Source organism: Camelus bactrianus, chromosome 16 (genome assembly GCF_048773025.1).
Source record: "Camelus bactrianus isolate YW-2024 breed Bactrian camel chromosome 16, ASM4877302v1, whole genome shotgun sequence".
Classification (NCBI taxonomy): domain Eukaryota; kingdom Metazoa; phylum Chordata; class Mammalia; order Artiodactyla; family Camelidae; genus Camelus; species Camelus bactrianus.
In genome coordinates this window covers 10725989-10746141 of record NC_133554.1, presented here as the reverse complement: position 1 = coordinate 10746141, position 20153 = coordinate 10725989, and the positions used below count along the sequence as shown (strand labels likewise).

General features: G+C 57.8%; 1 protein-coding gene across 3 annotated transcripts in view; it reads right to left on the bottom strand.

The window, feature by feature from the left end:
• The window catches only part of ATP2A3 (ATPase sarcoplasmic/endoplasmic reticulum Ca2+ transporting 3), a 39345-nt gene extending 24830 nt beyond the window's left edge, over window positions 1–14515 (bottom strand). For 2 of the 3 annotated variants that reach the window (XM_074342562.1, XM_074342564.1), the window contains exons 1-8: window positions 14209–14515; window positions 4985–5002; window positions 4643–4725; window positions 3042–3146; window positions 2716–2854; window positions 2352–2432; window positions 2177–2262; window positions 234–698 (exon numbers count right to left, since the gene is read on the bottom strand). In XM_074342562.1, the coding sequence (XP_074198663.1) occupies window positions 234–698; window positions 2177–2262; window positions 2352–2432; window positions 2716–2854; window positions 3042–3146; window positions 4643–4725; window positions 4985–5002; window positions 14209–14326 (1095 nt within the window). In that variant the 5' untranslated portion in view covers window positions 14327–14515. The remainder of the gene's footprint in view (window positions 1–233; window positions 699–2176; window positions 2263–2351; window positions 2433–2715; window positions 2855–3041; window positions 3147–4642; window positions 4726–4984; window positions 5003–14208) is intronic. The other variant, XM_074342563.1, reaches the window with a different exon arrangement.
• Between the last annotated feature and the right edge of the window lie 5638 nt (window positions 14516–20153).

Here is a 20153-nt window from a genome sequence, read left to right as displayed (position 1 = left end):
GAGGTTCACAGATGGGCAGTGGCGTGTGGGTTCTAATGACTCATGTCCAGCCAGGCTTTGCTGCTCTGTCCCATGAAAACTTGGATCTGTTCCCCACCATGGGGGTGACCAACAGGTCCTCTCCTCCTTCTCTGGCCAAAAAGGAGTCAGGGAGCAGCTCAGAGAGGGAGCCCAGCCTGTCAAGCATCACATGGCAACACCAGTGGGACCCCAAGCTGGCTGCAGCCACTCACCCGGCAGACCGACATCTGATTGGTGGTGAGTGTGCCCGTCTTGTCAGAGCAGATGACCGAGGTGCAACCCAGGGTCTCCACAGAGGGCAGACTCCGCACGATGGCATTCTTGCGGGCCATGCGCCTTGTGCCCAGGGCCAGGCATGTAGTGATGACAGCTGGGAGGCCCTCAGGGATGGCGGCCACTGCCAGGGCCACGGCAATCTTGAAGTAGTAGACAGCGCCACGGAGCCAGGAGCCGCCATGGGCCGGATCGGCAAAGTGACCGATGTTAATGACCCACACGGCCATGCAGATCACAGAGATGGCGCGGGACAGCTGCTGCCCAAACTCATCCAGCTTCCGCTGCAGCGGTGTCCGCTCTGGTTCCACGGCCGCCATCTGGCTGCGGATCTTACCCAGCTCCGTGTGCAGGCCTGTGGCCACTACCACACCCACTGCCTTGCCCGATGCGATGTTAGTACCCTGGCCGAGGGAGGGATAAGAGAAGGGCTGGTTAGCACCCCAACAGCTGGGAGATGGCTCTTATCCCCCTCCTTGGCTTTTTCTCCATGTCACTTAGTGCTCCCAGATGTACACAGCTCTGCAGTCGAGTTATTGCTGCCATGCCATGGTAGTGCCAGCTCTGCGAAGGCGGGACCTGGTTCAGTGCCATATCCCCAGGGCCTAGCCGGGAGCTGGGAACAGAGGAAGCGGGGGCCAGTGCTGACAGCATGATCCACCAGCGTAGCACAGCACCAACCCATCAAAATGCACTTCATAAACAACCAGCACAGCCACACAGGAGTGCAGCTAACTGGGATCTCAGGTATGCAGCTGGTAAGTATTTACTGAAGGTTCCAGCAAACATGAGCTTAAGTGCAAGGCCCCAGTAAGATCCCCAAGTCCTGGTGATCCCCAAGTCCTGGTGTAAGGGCGGCCAGCCTTGAGCCTCCATGTCCTTTCCTGGAAAATGGTTCAACAGAGGCCCAAGACACAGCTGCTCCCAGGAGGCTCATAACTCAGTCCCCTTCAGACAGGTGCACTGTGCGAGGCTGGAGAGGACGTGGGTACTGGCAACTCCTGCCCCCACTTACAGGCCCCTCTGCTAAGGAAATGACCTGCAGTTAGCCAGAGTGCCCTCCTTAGAAAGCTTCTAGTGACGGCTGCCGATGCCTGAGCGTGCGCCTTGGTGCTCCCCCAACCCCATAGCAGCTTGTCCAAGGCTTCTGGGCACCTAGACTGGGCACTCCCCTCTCCATCTCTGTTCACTTCCAGGGAAGCTTTATAACCCTGTGCTCTGGGCCACTGCCCACTGGCCTGACCCATCCTTGTGGCCTCCGTGCTTGGCTTGAGGCTACTGCTGAGCAGCCTGTGAGCATCCCTGGTTAAGTCCCTCTGGGGCCACAGGGGCTGACCCCTCCCACCAGAGCTGAACTGATTACTCTCCCTGAGAAGAGCCAGGCAGGCTTGGCTTCTTGCCTTGGGGATCAGTTTTCCTATTTGAGAAACAGGCTGTTCCTGCCATCTTCCACCATTCTGGCAACGCCTCTCCCTCTAGAGGATTCTCTTGAGTGATTATAGGCAAGGTCTGCCCCTCTCCAGTTTAAGGCAGAATAAGCCTCGCGTAGGAGGAAAAGCTCAAGAATCAGACGTCTGAGTCCACATCCCAGCTCTGCTACTCACTGGCTGTGTGACCTTGGGCAACTTACTTGACCTCTCTTGTGCTGGAAAAATGCAGACAAGAGTACTTATTTAAAAGGCAATGCGAGAATTAAATAAATTAATACAGGTAAAGGGCTTAGAACAGAGCCAGACACACAGCCTTTGCTAATACAGCCATTATTATTACTATAAATTTGCAATATATTCTCAGTAATTGATGAGATTCTTCCTGTAAGGCTTTAAATATTACTATTTTTATCATTGTCCAGGCAAAGGCTCCAGGCATCCCAGGTACTTACGGAAAACAGCATGTTCTTCTTGTCCTGGTTCACAGCTCTAGGGTCTGGAATGGCGTCGGTGTGCTTGGTCACGGACACAGATTCACCTGGTCGTGGAATCAGAAATGAGAAGCCCCATGTGAAACACCCTCACCCCCTGGCCCAGCTGCCCTGGGACCCAGCCTCCGAGCCTCACCCGTCAGGATGGACTGGTCCACTCTCAGCGTGGTGGACTTGATCTCGATGAGGCGGAGGTCGGCAGGCACTTTGTCTCCCACTGTGCAGGGAGAAAGGCTTGGCTGAGTGTGGCCTTGGGTGCCACCTCCCAGGAAAGCCAGGAGGGCTCCCAGGAGGCCAGGCTTGGGCTGGGAGGCAGGGCCCTGAGCTGTGCCCTGGCCTATGGTCCCCTTATCTGTCCAATGGGGTTCTGGCCAAAGAGCTTTGGAGGGATCCAACAGGTCTCCCCCAAAACACACACATTCAGCCAGAAAGATATTCAGAGCCAGAGAGGGTTGGGCTCACCAGCATCCCATAATGAAAGGAGGAAGCCCCCAAAGCACCTGCCACTTCCACGATGTCCCCAGGGACAATGTCCCGGGCGCGGATCCTCTGCACGCCCTTGCGGTCTGAGCGGATGACCTTGCCCATCTCAGGCTCGTACTCCTTCAGGGCCTCGATGGCACTCTCAGCATTGCGTTCCTGCAGAACACGAGGCAGGCTGGCCATCTGCCTCCTGCTGGCCCCAGCAGGCCACCCCCTTGGAGTGACACCCTTGGGGCCTGGGATACATCTGGAAGCAGAAGGACCTGTGGGATTCCAGGACCAGGGGGAGGTCACACCTAGCAGCCAGAGACCCCAAGGCCCAGCCCACCCCCAGGCCTCCCACCTGCCACACGCCCACGATCGCATTGGCCACGAGGATCATCATGATGACCAGCGGTTCCACGAAAGCTGTTGTGGTCTCCTCGCCCTCCTCGAACCAGGCCAGGACCTGCCGGGGTCAGAGCTGGTGAGTCTATGCTACACCGTGGGCCAGGGTCTGCTCGCCATTTCCTTTCTACTGTGGGTCTCCATCTGCCCCCTGGCTTTAGGACAGATACCCGTGGAGAGTCCTAGACTTAGAGAGGGGCTGCTCTGAGAAGGCCTTGGCCTAGGGCACCCAGCCCCACGTAGTGACCGCAACAGCCCACGTCCCACTCTGCCAACTTTCAGGGACATGAGGCATTTGTACAACTGCCAGCTGGAGGTCTCACGGTCCACCAGGCTGTGGTTCTCCAAGTGTGGGGCCAGACCAGCAGCAGCAGCATCACCTGGAAACTTGCCAGAAATGCAAATTCTTGGGGACGGTCTATCCCAGACCTCCTATGTCAGAAACTCTGGGATGGGGCCCAGCAGTTTGTGTTTTAAGAATCCCAGGTGACCCTGCTACATTCACACCCCTGGGCCACTGGCCAGAGGAGCCCAGAGCCCAGGCCTGGAGGCAGGAGACCTATTAAGTCCTATTCCCATCTTTTGGCCCAAGTGGGTTCTTGTCAGCCTCTCCAGGCCTCAGTGTGTCCATCTGTTCTGTGGAGGTGGGGGCCCAGAACCCCTTTAGCTCAGCTGTTTTGAGCACCAGCCTGGACAGACTTTTCTAAAAGTGCCCAGTTTCCACAGAACACTGAGCAGCCAGGAGGGCCAGACACAGCTGGAGGGGAAGAATCAGTCCCACCCAGCGCCCCTGCTGCCTTGCACTCCACGTTGCCAAGATAAGGCCTCCTCCCCAGGCCCTGCTGGGCATGGGGCTGGGAGCAGCGGTCACATCCACTCTCAGGGCGACCATTCCCTGCATGACCCTTGGGTCTCTGCTCCTCGGGCACTGAAGACACCGCTGTCCCCCCTCCCCACCGCTCCACCCTGGCCCCATGGCCCTGCGGGTCCAGAAGGAATCTGGGCAGCAGGAATAGGGGACAGCAACAGCGAGCAACAGCCACAAGGAGGCGGCAAGAGGTTAAGTAAGGCCCAAGGTCTGTCTGAGGAGCTGGAGGCCAGGGAAGGGGCTCCCAACCTGGGCGATTTTGCCCCCCAGGGACATATGGTAACATCTGTAGACCTGATTGTCACAACTAGGGAGTGCTGCTGGCATCTGGTGGGCAGAGTCCAGTGATGCTGCTAAAAACCCTAGAGTGCACAGGATGGCCCCCACAACAAAGAATTACCTGGTCCAGGAAGTCAGCAGTGCTAAGGAACCCTTTGCTGGGCAGGGAAGGGCAGGGTCAGACTTGTGCTTTCTTGAGCTCTCTGACAGCCAGGGTGTGAGAGGGGTTGGAGGGGACAGATGGGAGCCGGGAGTCCAGTGTTGGGGGCAAGGGCGGTGGGCAGGTAGGGGCCCAGGGATGCCCACAGCTGACAGGACTGCCCTGTGGTCCAGAGCCTGGGCCTCAGCACCGCCCCCACCTGCTCTCCCTCCCAGGCTGCCCGATGCCGTAGAATAGGGGCCTTACTTACAAAGGAGACCAGGGCGGCCAGCAGCAGAATGCGCACCAGGAGGTCATCAAACTGCTCCAGCACCAGCTCCCACAGGGACTTCCCTGGGAACAGGAGCACTGCATGAGGCCTAGGCACCTGCCCGACTGACCTGCCCCCATTCAGAGGGTGGGGACCACCTGGCCCACTCCCTCCCTACCATTTGAAGAGGGAGAGCCTGAGAGCCTGAGAGGCACAGGTGGGTGATGCTGGGGGAGCTCAGAAAGAGCCCCACTCTAACGGGGAAGTGAGGACACAGCCTGACAGCAAATGGCCCAGGATGCCACCCAGTGGCCTCTCAGCCTGCCCTGGCCCAAGCCTCACCTTCCTCGGTCGGGAGCTCTGCCGGATCCAGGCAGCCACAGGAGCCATGAGGAGACAAGAGATGGCTGGGTTACACAGCGGGGCCTGGGAGGAGTCTGAGCAGCCCCTCCCCCCATCCCCACCAGGACCACCACGATGGGCAGGACATATCCCCACAGCTCTCTGAGGTCGCAGAACAGATGGAAGCCCAGATGCTTCCACCCACCTGCCCTCCCTTCAACCTGGTTGTTGAAGGTCTGGTGTGGCCTCACTTACCCCGGAACAAGACCAGATACAGGAAGGTTCTGCCAGACCCTCCAGCCCAGTCCCTCCTCCGATGCACAGAGGGGAAACTGAGGCCTGGAGAAGAGATGGGACCCCTGAGGTCACAAGGGGAGTTGGTAGTTCTGACAGCTCTCCTGCAACGTCCCCCAGCCCCTCCCTCAAATTGAGAACATCGGCTCAGGGCACCTCTGACACACCTGAATCTCGGGACCACAGGGACAAGGTCTGTGGCACCGCCAGCCCGCTGAGCCCCACCCTACCCAGGGGCTCCCCCTGGGCTTGACCCCAGCCGCCAGCATCCCAGGCAGTGAGGAATCCGCCACGGTTCAGTTTCTGGAGGTTGAGTCTCCACTTATCCCCTCCCAGGCCCTCTGCTCCAGGTAAGCTCAGCCAAGACCCACCTGGCACACCCAGGCCCGGCCCCACAGAACGTTTTGAAGAACTATGTTTCCAAACACCACCAGGACCTGCTGCCACTTTGCGGGCTCCACTTTTACCTCCTCCGTTTCTTGAAGCACCTTTGTTTCAGGCAGGGCTGGCTGCCTCAGTACCTAAAGTCCTGGAATCTCCCCAACAGCCTAAAGGGGAGGCAGGTGGGGATTGACCCCATTTCACAGGTGCACAACCTGAGGTCCAGAGCGGAGACACGGCTTGAACAAGGTCACACGGGAAAAAACGTGTTTGTGGGTCTGTGGGAAGGGGCCCTGGAGGGTGGACTCCGATGGGTTCTTCTTCCCTCTGGCCAAGCTTGGGACCTGCTGAGGCCCCTCCCAGAGTGAGACAAACAGAGCCTTGCCTCCTCCTGTCCCTTGCTACTCACAGGACAGTCCCCAGGCCAGCAGCACCGGCATCACCTGGGAGCTTGTTGGCAATGCAGAATCCGAGGCCGCACCCCCGGGAGCCTCCCCCTCTCTCCTACTCCTTCCTGACACGGGTTCTGTCCTCTGTCCACTTGATTTCGGCTCAAGCACCTGCCAGCACCATTTCCCAAGGGCGCCCTTTCCCTGCCCACCTGTTCGGAAGGTCTGGGGTCTGCACCTGGCAGCAGAGCCATGGAGAGTCTCAAGCGGCCCACTGGACTGCAGGAATCCAGGAGGAAAACACAGAACCTAAAAATACACTTTCTAGCATTTTCTCCAAAGCCCTATTTTAGGCAACGGCTGACATTTTCCGTGGAAAATGTAATCTCCAGTGTCCTGAGTTGAGATTAAAATCAAACAGACTTTTTCCTTCTGATCTATTTAGCTGAAGCGAACAGGAAAGGCGGGGGGAGGGCCAGAACTGGTTTCTGGGCCAATCCTCCCATGGAGCAGGGTCCTTTAGAGGTTATCCCGGCCATGCCCCAGCCTCAGGGCCACATCAGCCTGCTTCTGCCAGGCTCTACCCTGGAGATTCCTCGACCCTTCACCTCTGCGGGTATCTTCAGGGCTCCTGACCCAAGGGAGAGTTTCTCTGTGAGCCTCACCTGTATCCCTCCTGTGGTCTCCCTAACCCCTCCCCCAGTCAGGCACGTAGCCCCTGGGCCACCACATTCCTCAGGGCCTTTTTTCTGGACAGGGAAGAGGCTCGGGGTTGAGAAGCATGCTCCAGGACAGACATGCCAGCTCTAGTCCCTTCCACAAGCTGCCTTCTGTCTGCCGGTCTCACCGGTTCTTCTCTTTCTACTCCTCCACCTGGGTCTCCCCTTCTGCGGACCCACAACCCCATCCAGGATCCACTCTCGGAAGACTGATTCTACTGATTCTCCCCACCCTGGGGGCACACAGTAGGACTGTACTTCCCAGCTCCCTGTGTGAGTTGCAAAAAAAAAAAAAAAGGATGCCTGTCAGCTTGGGCTGGAATGCTGTATTGCTGGTAGGAGACTCCATGGAAGAGTGCTGTCTGATGGAACTTTCTGTGAAGACAGAAGAGTCCCACAGCTGTGTGAGAGTCCGCTACAGTAACCATGTGTAGCCACTGAGCCCTGGGAAGGACTGAAAAGCTACATTTTAACTTATACCTAGCCTTCCTTCATTTAAACTCAAATAGGGCCACACGGGGCTGGTGGCTGCCCTACGGGACAGCGCAGGTCTGGAGCCCTGTGTACTTCTGCTACAGCAACCAGTGACTTGCGTCTGCTTTGTGAACCCGAGTCACAGAGTCAGGAGACACTGAGCCCACAGGTGAACTGCCACTGACATCCGTATATACTATGTGAGCACGCGATGACCTCCATTGTTTCAAGCCACTGAGACCTGGGGGTTGTTACTGCAGCATAACCTAGCTGATCCTGACCGCTGCCCTCTTCTCCCCAGACGTGGCCTTTACCACAAGGCTCCCCTTCCACCTCCATCCGCTGCCCCCGTGGGAGGCTCGGCCAGCCATGAGGACACCCCAGATGCCCTGCCCAGCCCTGCACATGGGCCATCCCTGTGCACGTGAGGCACAGGCTTCCAATCCTGCCTGAGCAGCTGGCTCCCTGTACGGCCCTGAGCCTCATCTGGAAGATGGAGCACCCACCCCCACCCTGAGGGGCTGCTGTGAGGAGTATCATGATTATGAATATGAATAAGAGTCACGTTTACTGAGCACTTACTATATCCCGGGGTAAATGGGGAGGGCGCCTGAGCAGGTGCTCCGCAGACAGAATCATCACAGCAGAATGATTAGTGTTGAGTGTGCCAGCCGCCATGCTAACACCTCATGTATATTGTTCTCTTGTGATTCTCAAAGAACCCAAGAAGGAGGATACAACTATTGCTCCCATTTTACAGGGAAGACAACTGAAACGCAGAGGTTGAGCAACTAGTTCATGGCCACACCACTGGGAAGTGGGCTCAGGCAGTCTGGCTCTCGAGCCCCTGCTCTGGACTTCCCACGCCCACTCCTAGGCTGTCCTGCCTTCCCACCCTGATGCTCCCCTGCCTTCCCTGGCCGAGGTCACCTGAAAACAACGTAGTATCCCATGTTCTGCTGGTTGGGCTAGATGCCCTTACCTTACCAAGAGGCCCGCCCTTGTCTGGTGGCCCCAGAGCCACCGGCCCAATCATTTCGGTCCAAAGGCTCTGCTGTCCTCATAAAACAGGTGGTGTTTGGGAATTACGAGGCCCTGCCTGCTCCAAACTCTGCTTCAAACTCCAGTCCTGCCAAGACTCTGGACAACCAAGTTCTCCCCTCACATGAACAAGCCCCAGGGCCATGGAGGGGGTCCAGGGGCTGGGAGACCCCTCCTCCCCTTCCATGCATCCCTGGAAGATGCAGGTTCTCCCTTGCTGTCCCCAGGATGCATGTAGGGAAGGGGGGCCTGAGCCAATTCCCCGTGAAATGGTGTCACTGGGCCCTCAGCAGCCAGATGCCCCATTTGCTAAGTGGGGAGAATGCCCAGGCCCTGACCACCTCTTGGTGCCGCCCACCAGGCTGCACAGGCCAAGACAGTAACAGGAGGTGGTGCTCCCTCCCAGACTGGGCCAGCCTGAGGCATGTGACCTTCATTATTCTTGTTGGGACAAGACTGCTCACATGGTGGCCTCTCCCAGCTGACCCCTGCCCTGGGTCACTGTTGCCAGACTGAACCGGCCCATGTCCACAGATGCCTGATGGGGGCCTGGCCTGCAGGGGCCTGGGAGGCAAAAGAGGACATAAGCAGAGAAACTGCAGCTTAGTGCAGAGCGCCTGGTCCAGAGGACTCGAGTTCAAATTCTACCCTATTTCTTGGTAGTTCTGTGGCCACAGGCAAGTCGCTTTAACCCCGGCTGTGCCTCCATCTGCAAAATGGGGATAATAGTAACTACCTCACAAGGTTGCTGTGAAGTTGAAATGATGTAATATGTATAAGGCACTCAGAATAATGCACAGCACATGGCGAACACTCAGTAAACATTAGCCATAACAATAATTACTATCGTGGAAGTGCCCATGGCCCCAGCACCTGGCACACAGTAGGTGCTCAATAAAATTCTGTGACTGAATGAACGACCCTGCCTGGCTCATAGACCTTTAGTGGCTCTCCTGGGCCTGCAGGATAAAGACCAACCTTAGCAAAGCCTTCAAGGCCTTCCTGGATCTGCCCCAACCCGCCCTTGCAGAGTCACCCCCGCCCCCCGCCAGCCAAGCAAGAGGTCTCAGGATTGCCACCACCTCGCCTGGTTTTGCCAAAGCTTTCCTTCCTCCAAGATTTTGCTTTTGCTATTCCTTCTGTGCAGGGTACTTCCCCATCTCCTCACTGAAACTTCCAGAAAGGCTTCACAGAAAGCCTCCCACCACCCACCCCAGAGCGCCCCCAGGGCGGGCAGGGGCTGAGTCATTCCTGAGTCCACACAGAGCCTCATAGAATTGTTTATTTAGTTGCCCTGTAGTTCAGACCTGGGCCCTGGGCCCACAGCCTGGAGCCTGGGAGAAGCAGGGAGCATGGTCAGGGCTGCCCCCAGGCTCCGTGCACCACCTGCTCCCCTAATTCCTCCTCCTCTCCTTCCTTCTTGCAACCTTGGAAACTGGTATTTCGTCTTCTAAATGTTGGTTCCAGCTGGGAGAGCCCAGTGCTCACTAAGGTCTTCCTCAAAGGTAAATTTACAGAGCAATTAAGTCATTTGCAAAAAAGACAGGGAGAGACCTTGGCTGGGCAAATCCTGCCCCACCCACCTGGCCTGCCAGGGTCTCCAGGCCCCACCTGGGGTGAACAACCTGGGCCTGCAGCCTACCTGGCTGCCCTGGCCTCAGAGGTGAAGGCTTTGCTGGGCCTGTGTGTGCTGGCTGTGCTGTGGGCAGACCCGGCTCCACCTCGGGGAGCTCCTGCTGCAAGGACTGGGGGTTCCACGGGGGCAGGGCTGGTGCTGTCCCTGGAAGGAGGTGCTAAGTCTGCTCAACAAAGGCGTGAGAACTAGAGTGAATCCTGAAAGACTGGAGCTTCCAAATCCCTGCAGGCAACCCCCCCCCCCCCAGATCTGAGAGTCAGCTCACATCTGGGAGGCCCTTGGGGGATCTCAGGGTCCCCTCTCTGCTCTACTGACAACAATGGGGCCAAGGAGGCGGGGGCCTGGGCTGAGGGCAAGAGATAAAGTCACAGCCAAGACACCGCTGGCAGGAAGCTAAATCCGGACTATCCCTCCCATCTGGCAGCCCTGGAGCCCTCATACCCACTGCACAGATGGGCAGGTTAAGGCTGAGAAAGGTGGGCTCCAGCCCCCATCAATGCCCCTCCCCCAGCTCCCCTGAACAGACACCCGTGCCCCCGACAGAGACCTCCTAGGACCTCGCCTGACCCCCACATCACTGGGCCCTCGGGGGGGCCTTTAGTGTTCGCCCGCTTGGCAGGACACGTCCAACCCAGTCCTGCCTCCTGCCTTGGCTCATGTCCAGCAGAGGTGACAGGCAGCCCATTCACAGACACAAGGAGATCAAAAGGCTCCTAAATAGATGAAAAAATGCCCAACCTGACTTGCAAAGAGATAAATGCAAAGTAAGTCTAGGTGAGGCCACTTTTCTATCAGCTCGGTGCCTGAAAAGGCACTGTGTGGCTGAGGTGGTGGGGAAGCGGGCAGGTCAACTGGTGCAACTTTAACGAGAACAATTTAGCAACAGCTGTCAAAATTTTCAATACACACGCCCTTTGACCCAGCAATTCTACTTCTAAGAATTAACCTTTGTCAGTATTCAAAGTGTATGAAGTGATGTGGGGACAAGGCTCTGCCTTGTAATGAGTGAGTGACAGCAGAGGCTGCAAACAACCCAGAGCCCATCAAAAGCCAGGGTGGAAAATGCCAGAACAGCCACACGATAAAACTCCATGAAGGCACTCGGAAGGCCAAGGATACTCCACATGGAACCATCTCCAAGAGTGACTGTCATGTGGAAAGCAGGGGCGAAAGAGCCCTCAAAATCCACTGCCTTTTGTGTAAAAAAGATCATTGTCACTGACCCAGATGTGCATGGAGTATCTTGGGAAGGAGACACTGGGGCCACCAGGAGTGGGTGGTTGGGGACAGGGCTGGGGAGGATTTACGGTATACCTTTTGTACCCTTTGAGTGTTATACTGTACGCATATTTTTATTCAAAAAGTAAGCTGAAAGGATGTAGAAAGCCCCCAAGAAAGCTGAGTCCTGGGCACTTCTGGGACCTGCAGAGAAAGGTGGGTTCACTAAAGGCTGGGAGCCTCCCACTTACTGCCCTGTTGGGGCCTCAAAGGACACAGCGTGGGCTGGGACAAGTTTGGGGGAGGAGTACACACTCATGAACTGAGGCCCCCCTCCCCCAGCTCTGAGGAGGGAGGAGGGAGGAGGAAGGGTCCCCAGCCCCTGCCTCCCTTCTTCCTCTGCTGCCAAAACTTGCGTACTTCAGGCCTTAAGCAAATAACTTCCTTGTGGTTTTCAATGCTAACAACCTTGCAGGTGCGTGGACTCCTGGGGTGGGGGGGTACACTAGTCCCTAGGGTGTGCCCCTCCATCTGCAGGTCCCCATCCTCCTCCAGCTTCTAGCCCAGAGCCTGGCCCAGCTCCTTCTGTTACAAGGAGGGATGGCTTGGTGTACGCAAACACTCACATATAACCCTGTGACATGGGTCCTGTCAAAGCCTCATTTATGAAGAACAAATCGAGGCACAGAGAGGCAAAGTGGTTTATCCAGGATCTCACAGCTACACAGGGGCGGAGCTAGGGCTCAAAACCCTGTCATCCTCACCCCCAAGGCTGCACCTGTAGAGACCGCAAGACACCCTCTTTGGGCCAAGGCTGGGAAGGGGGAGCCTGAGGCAGGAAGGGGCAGCTGGCTCCCTTCTCCTCACCTGACGACTTCCAGAGCCCTGGAATGCTTCCCAGAGGAGGAAGCCCTCTGGGGCCCTGAGGGGGTGGGGGCAAGGCTGGAATAGCACCTGTCTAGCTGATCCCAGCTCCAAGCACAGGCACCAACACCAAGGTCCCAGAGCCTGGGGAACCTGTGACCCCCTTGAACAGACAGGCAAAGTGAGACCCAGAGAGGGGCAGGCACCCAGTACCAGCTCCATCACTGACTGTGTGACCTTGAGTAAGCTAACCTCCTGGCGCCCCAGTTACCTCCTCTGTAAAATGAGGATGACAACTGTTGTTTTCATGGAGTTATTTTGGGAAAGGAAGGAGACAAGGGGTGAAAAGCGCTAAGACCAGTCCCTGGCACTTAATAAGTCCTCAGTGAACGTCAGCTTTTATTTTTACTACTATCAAAGCACAGAGGAATCAGGAGAGCCCAGCCATGGCCCCCCAACTTTTCTTGCTGCCCTCCCCCCAATGCACATCCACTTCTCTGGACCACACCAACATCCTTATCCATCACCCCACACAGATGCTCAGCAACCAGGGCACCCCCAAAATCCTCTCACTCAGACAGAACAATATGGCGGAAGAACCAGAGGCCCCCTCCTTCCCACGCAGCTTGTCCTCCTCTGCTGGACTGATGAGGACGTGGGGGCCAGAAAGGAGAAGGGTGCTGGCCAGGGTAATACAGGGCCACATGTGTTTGATTCTGGGAATCATGACTCCCAAGCTGAAGGCCACAGTGGCACAGAGGCGGCGGTGGAACCCCAAACCAGCTGCCCTGACCCCTACCTCCAGCCCAGGGTTGGGGGACTGACCCTGCAGCCCTGAGCTCCTGCAGCCAGAACACCCTCCCTGCCAAGTCACTAATGGGGGATATTAAATAATATTTATCTCCCTAGTTCCTCCCACTGCTCAACTAAATATAGCAACTAATTTTTTTGAAAAAGGATTTCTGCTCCAGAAAGATAATATTTATACAAGAGGTGGTTGTCATAAACCAATACAAACCCCAAAGCTTCCTTTCTGACAGCTCTTCGTAATTTTCAAGCTAGCCTTGAGCAATGAGATACTCAGGCCAGAGAACCTTGCCTTTGGCTGGCTGGAAACCCTGAAAGGGTGAAGCCCTGAGTGCTGAAATGACGTGGGTCCAGGCTGCACTCTGGGGATAGAGTCATTTCTCTCCGAATCCCTAACACTCTGCCCAGTGTCCTGGTGGTGGACGGAGCGGGTGGCAAATCCTGCCTGAAAGCGACTTGGGGAGGGGCCTCTACACCTACCCTCTCAGGGCAACATCTGGAAGGACTGGCACTGGCTGTGCCTTTTGGCAGATGGAGAATCCCACACTCCTTTGAACACCAGGAAGGAGGATACCTTTCTCACCCAAACAGCAACAGCATGAAGGCTCCCTGCCTACCCAGAGATGGGCAGGCGTGGCTCCAGGTCACCCAGGAAGGAAAGGCCTCCCCAGGCAACACCCTGAGTGAGGCCTTGAACCTGCCACCAGGGAGGTAGGTCTCCCGCTTCAGCAATTCAAAGCCTCCATCGACTCCCGCCAGCCACATCCGCCTGGGGTTGCAGAAAGAGGAAGACCTGGGGGTGGGGGTGGGGGTGGGGGTGGGGGCACCAAGGCTGCCAGCTGACAAGCTGCACCTTCTGGGCGTTTTACTGAGCCCTGTGGGTGGAGAGTGGGGGTATGGGGGGACCCTCAGGGTCAGCTGGGAGGCTGGGCCTCGGAGTCTCTGGCTGGTGCCTCGCCAGACCTCTGCGTGTGCACCTGTACGGTGCCCGCCGGATGCGGCTGCGCGAGGACGCAGTGCTGACGGCCGACGTAGGTGAGCTAGGGTCTGTATGAGTGGACGGCCACGGGGGTTGGGTCGGAAGCTCGGAAGGACTGCACAGGTCCCTGGGCCCGGAGGGAGGAAAGCGAGGCGGGGGAGCCAGGCGCCCGGTCTCCGAACCCGGAACCCGCACCCCCCACCCCACCCCACCCCACCCCTCGCAAAGGTGCCGCGCAGCCCGGCCGGGAGCCCCAAGAGCATCTGCAGAGGTTTCCGGAGCCCCCGCTTCCTGCCCGCCCGCCCGCAGGGGCCGATGGTTGGGAGGCGAGAGGACTGCTCTGCGACAGCGGTGCAGGGGGTGGGAAACTGAGACCGCGGTGCGCGCGGCCCCCGCTGCCCCGGCTCGGCCCGCGCTCTCACCGTTGGGGCCGTAACGCTCCCGCGCGCCGGTCACCTGCGCCGGGCTCAGGCCGCCCTCGGCCGTCACCGAGAAGCGGCGCAGCACGTCGGCGGCCGGGAGCAGGTGCGCCTCCTCCATGCCGCCCGCCCGGCCGTCTGCGCCGTCGGCACCTTCTGCGCCGCCTCTCCGCGGGCCTATTGCGCGGGGCGCGGGGGGCTCGGGCCCGGGAGGGCGCCGCACGAGGCCATGACCACACTGGGTCCTTCCCCGACGGCAGTGGCGGCGGCAACAGGGGCCCGCGCCAGGATGCTGCGCCCCAGGCTCCCTCCCCGGGGCGGGGCGGCGCGGGGCCCGCCCCCGCACTCACACCCCTTCCGGCCGCCCTCGGAGCCCTCCGCCCCGCCTCCGCAGCGCTCCGGGGTGCGGAGGTTGAGCCATCCGCCTCCTCTTCAGAAGGAGGAACTGAGGCCGCCCACAGGGAGCGCGCCGAACGTTGGGGAGCCGAGGGCGCGTGGTCCGGAGGGGTGTCTGCCCCTGTTCACAGAGCCTGGGGACTCCGCTGCCGAGGGCAGAGAGCCGGGGAGGGCTGCAGAGCACGGGTCTCTGAGCTGCCTTCTTTTGAGCCCACTTAGGTCCTGGGAGGTTGCAAAATGGAGATGTCCATTAAGGGGCTTCCTACCCCTCACTAGAATTCTGCGAAGTGTGACCCTGGGTCCAAAGGGAACCCAAAAGCCTGTGAATAAGCAAGTCTCCCGGAGGAGACAACTTCATGATTTCTTCTTTTGATGTTTATGCTTTCTTATTGTTTTCCTAAAGTCTAGTGATGAGCAGTTATTCCTTACAACCAGAACCTCGAACAACGAACCAGTATATAAGAAAGGAAACCAGTCTTGTTACCTTAGACTCATACCCTCAGCCCAGCAGGAAACGTTAACTGCGGGGTGGGGTGGGGCTCCCTGGGGAAGCCTGAAGGTGTGTGGTGGAGGCCTGTGGCGGGGGCCCCCAGATAGAGTGACCCTGGCCCAGGACAAAGAAGGGACCCAGGGACCCTTACTCCAGCGCTCCCTGAACTCCAACTGGTCCAGGGGTGCCAGGAGGAGGGGCTGCAGGTCTGGCAAGCAAGCTGTGGGAAGGCAGAAACCACTCATCCCAGCAAAAGGAGGAGCAAAAGACCGCAGTCTGCTCCCCTCCAGCCTGAGAGACCCAGTGGGTCTCATCCCACTGTTCATCTTACCTCCACCAAGCTGGCCTCTGCTGCCCAGAGCTCTGGGATCCACCTTGGTGGCAGAAGGTCGTAGATTCCAGAATTGAGCCCACTCAGCCAGCTGTTCAAACCCCAAACCCTACAGTACCTCTGCCACCAGAAAGCCTTCCCAGACTGCAACTGCACACGCTCCCCCAACACACACAAGTCCCAGCTTCCAGCTTGGTTCCCCAGCTGCTGGCCCCTACCCAGTGTCCCCCCAGTTCCTCATCTCTCCCAGGATGGGGCCATGGTTCTCCTCCTCTGTCTCCCCTTTGCCGTGCCTCCTTGAGTAGAGAGACATTCAGTGAGAGAGACAGTCCAGCCCTCTGCTGCTTTTGACTCCGGGGGCTTCAGCCAGGTCTCAGCCTGTTGGTGGGGGAGCTGGGGAATGCTGGTTTTCTGGCTGTGGCTCCTTCCAGCCTGACATTTTAGATCTCGAGTCCAGTATTCCCTGTCTTTCCACCCTGTCCCTTTGTTCCCCACAGCTACAATCCACAAAGACAGCCCTACCTGTATCTCTAAGTTGCCAGGAAAAGTGTTAGCCGGGGCTAGGTGGGCAGAGCCCTACAGCTCCCCACTATAGACTTTTCTCCCAGAGACATGAAGCTCCAGGCACTCAGGCAGCTAGAAACTTCTCCATCCTCCCCCACTTTTACATCCTGGGGTCTGACTCCCCTTTGTTAGCCACAGAGATCTCAACCCTCAGCCTCTCCCAGTCTACCCCACCCTCAGCTGTCGGTGTTTGCTCGAAGGTAGAGCCAGAAGGCCTCCCTGTTTGCTCTGGCAGCCTAGCCCACGTTCCCTTTCTCCAGCCCACCCCACCCCACCATGCCTCCAGACCACCACGGGCAGGGCCAACAGCTGCGGGCGACCGTGGCCCCCACCTGGCAGGTTCACACACCTGTCAGCAGGCCCACCTGTTTGCGGCCCCCTCCTCCACCATGATGACTTCTGGTCATCCCTCCAAACTCCCACAGAATCACACACAGTCATTTCATTCTCCAACTACCTGCCCCTTGCTCATATACCCCCTGTCATGCTCTCCAGCTTCACCTAGACAAACAGCCGGTGGCCGGGGTGACATGGTCCCAGGTATGCTGTCCAAAGAGCAAGTCTATCCTCCCCACCTCCCAGCTGCCAGGTACTGAGAGCTCCAGGCCTGGCACCCAGTCCCAGCTCTTTCTAAATCCCCCACAGAACAGATGATGGCAGAACTTACCAGCACTCTGGCAGGAGGGACCAGGATGGAGCATGGGGGAAAGGGAGGTTTTTGCTGGAATGATCTGGACACATGAAGAAGAGGGTGTTGCAGGCAGCAAAAATGACCTGAGTTGAAGTTCAGAAACCTCAGCCCTGTGCCATAGAGAGTGATGTAAATCCCTCAGCATGGCTGGATCATAAGGAGCACGAGCACAAGGATCAGGAGGGTAGATCAGAGAGTCAGGGCTAGGGCACTGAGAACCTTGATTGACCATTTAAAGGCCTGGCTTTTTAAGTAATGAAGACACAAGGTCACATGGGTCTTCTAGAATAGCTTTTGCCTGGAGGCTGGTATGGGCAAAAAACTGGAGAGCTGAAATGACCCCACCATCATTCTGAAGAAAAATGAGGAGGTCTGGACCAAGGCAGAGTGGGCTGTGATGAACAGGACCTGGTAATGGACTTGATTAAGGGGTGGGAGAAAGTGAGGGGTGACAGTTAACCCCCACATTTCTGGCTTCAGTAGCAAGGGGTGAAGGATTCAGCCCTTGAAGTGGGGGAAAAGCAGCTTGAGATGAGGAGGGGAGTCAAGGAGTGTGTTTGGGGCCAAGTGGAATGTGTGGAGACTGGGGGACTCCAGGTGGAGGGGGAAAAGGGTTTCTCCTGCCCACGTCACTCTCCCCGCCTAATTATCGCCGCCCAAGCTCAGGCCCCAAAAGTCAAGCTGGACTTTTCCAACAGCCTCCTCCCTGGCCTCCCTGCCTCCAGACTTACCTCTGTATGTCAGGATTGCCTGCCTGAGCTGTTGCTTTCATTACTTCATCCTTCTGTTCAAGAAGTTTCCTTCGCTCCCCATTCCCAGCCCTTCAATCCCGCGATCACAACCCTTTCTTTACCAGTTGACTCCTACTCATATCCAAGCAAACCAGTCTTCTCAAATTTCTCCAAACTGTCCTTGCGCATTCTGGCTTCAGCCCTTTGTCCAGGTTGGTCCCCCGGCCTGGACTGTTCTCCCAGCGCCTCTCCTTAAAGTTTCTTCCCACTTGGGAAACTCAGTTCCTTGCTACCCCAACCCCATGTGCTCATGCTCTTCCCTGCACACTTTTGACTGGCTCTGAACAGGGCCCTATAGGCTAAGGCCTATCTCCCCACTGTACAAGGAAACTGAGGCCCGGGGAGAGGATGGGACTCAAACAGGAACATGGAGCCAGGAAGGCCAAGGTGGAGCTTCAGATGGAACTCCCAGGCCAGGCGTCCTGCCCCTCATGTGCTGATGGCCTTCCTTGGCATTCAGCTGCTGGGATGCCTCCATTGGGTCAGGCCAGGGCGGTCCCCTCCAAGGCCAGGGAGTGGCTTTAGGACAGCCTGGCCAGTAGGGGCTCCACTCTGAACCTGGGGAACGGTCTTGAGCAATAGTTCAGGGGACAAGTCCTGGGCCAGAGTCTGGGAGAGTCGGAGGCAGGAGGACTAGGTTCCACCCTCCCCACTCCCTCCACACTTCCTTCCTTCCTTCCCTCCTTCCTTCCAAAATATTTTTAAGGACCCAGCTTCCACCAGGCACAGTCCCAAGTCCCGGGGAGATGGTCCTTGTTCTTCCTGAACTCACATTCGAGAAGAGAGCAAGTCATTCATCCCAAATACCCCCACACAGAAACGGACAGCGGGTGCCAGTGGTGCCTTGAGGATACTGCAGGGAGGGGGCTTTCTCCCAGAGAGATCAGAGGAGATCTCCTGGAGGAGGTGAGCTTCTGCTGAAATCTGAAGGCACAGGGGAGAGAAAGGTGTTCCAGGCCAAGGAACAGCCTGCGCAAAGCCAACTTGGCCCTGAGGCCTTGGAGGGGCCTGCTGGTCTCTGGGCTTCCGTCTCCCTGTCTGTCCAGTGGGCGCTGGCAGTGGGAGTGACTGAAGCAGCAGCTGTCCTTAGAGAAGATGGAGAGGCTGGGGTTGCCCTGCAGCTGCCCCACTTTGGTTTGTAAATGGGTTTGTGACTCAAAATGCAAACAGCCCTGGAGTGCTGGGAACCTTGCTTCCTCTTCCTGGGCTCAGCAGGGGCCAGAGAGGTGTCCCAGGCTCCCTAAGACACTGCATTGAGCACGGATTCCAAGTCCACGGTCTCAGCCCCTACCCAGCCCACCTGGGAAGATCCCCCCTGGGCAGACCCCTGGATCAGGGCAGGAAGACTGGCTGCTGGCTGTACAGAGTGGGAGGCCCTCCTGTCGGCTACCTCCCCCTAAACCCAAGTTCTTTTATTTTGGTCATTTGGGCTTGGGGACCCCCATGCAAGTCCAGGGTGCACCCCTCACCCTGTCCTCCTGGGTCCAAGGCCCCACCTGGCCTGGAGCCACCCTCCCACCCTGCATCTCCAGCCTCTCCCCGTGCTGTAGCTCGGGACCCCATCCTCTCACCCACCCTCAACACTGCTCCTCAGGCGTGTGCACTTCCTCAGCCCCCACTCATCCTCCTGCCTCCCGTGGCTGCACTGGGGCCATGTCTAGTTCCCTGTAGGCAATAAAAAGTTTCTTGTTTCTGGATCTTTGCTTACTCTGTTCCCTCTGCTAGGAACACCCTTCCATCTTCTAGGACTCATTTCTATTAGTCCTTAAGGCCCTGAAGACACGGCTCATCCCAGAGGAAGGCTCCCATAGCCCACATGGCCCCATCAAGCTCCCAGCATCCCGCCTGCCCTGCACCACCCCCCATCTTCAGTCACCCTTGAGGGCAGACTCACCTCAGTCCCCAGGAGGTGTCAGGGAGGGTGTTTGACTGAATTATGGCAGGAAAACTCCGGAGCCTCTTCCTGGGAAGGGAGCACATCTGGACTTCTGGGACCTGGGAAAGCGAGGGTTTGTCAGCAGCGGGAGAGTACAGGCACCCAGGGGCCTGCAGCCCGGACACCTGGCCCAAGGGCCTGGCCTCCTTCCCTGCAGCCACCTCTGCGGGCTGCCCTGTGAGCCTTGGGGTGGGGGCCTGGGGCCCGGCGGCTCACTCCTCAGCTCTGTAAGGCAACTTCCTGTCCTTGCCCCACTATCTTCCCAGCCAGGCTGAGGACAGGAAGTTGTCCTCTCCCTCCCGGTGATGGACAGAGGCACCCCCTGGACCTCGGGGAGGGGGAGCGCATCACATGAGGGTGCACCTGCTTCTTCCAGGCCTGCCTCCTCTTGGTGCTGCTACGGGATTCCTCTTCCAAAGCAGCCATGCTGCTACTCTCCACAGCTCCCCGTGGTCTCCCCAGTTAACAGCAGCTCAGTCTGCCAGACTTACCTGGGCCCCTTTGCCCTGTCTCCCTCCCTGCCTTCGCCCGTGCTGTTACCTGTAGTGGGAAACTAGTTCTTCTCATCCTTAACCTGTCTAAACCCTCCTCACTATTTAAAGCCAGGTTCAAATGCTGCCTTCTCCAAGAAGTCCTCTTTGACCCCTCGGGAGCCAGAGACCTCGTGCCTCCTGAGTGGCCCAGCATTTGTGTGCTCCTTCTTATTTACCTGAACTTTCATCTGCAGCCTCCAGGCTGTGTGTCTCTCC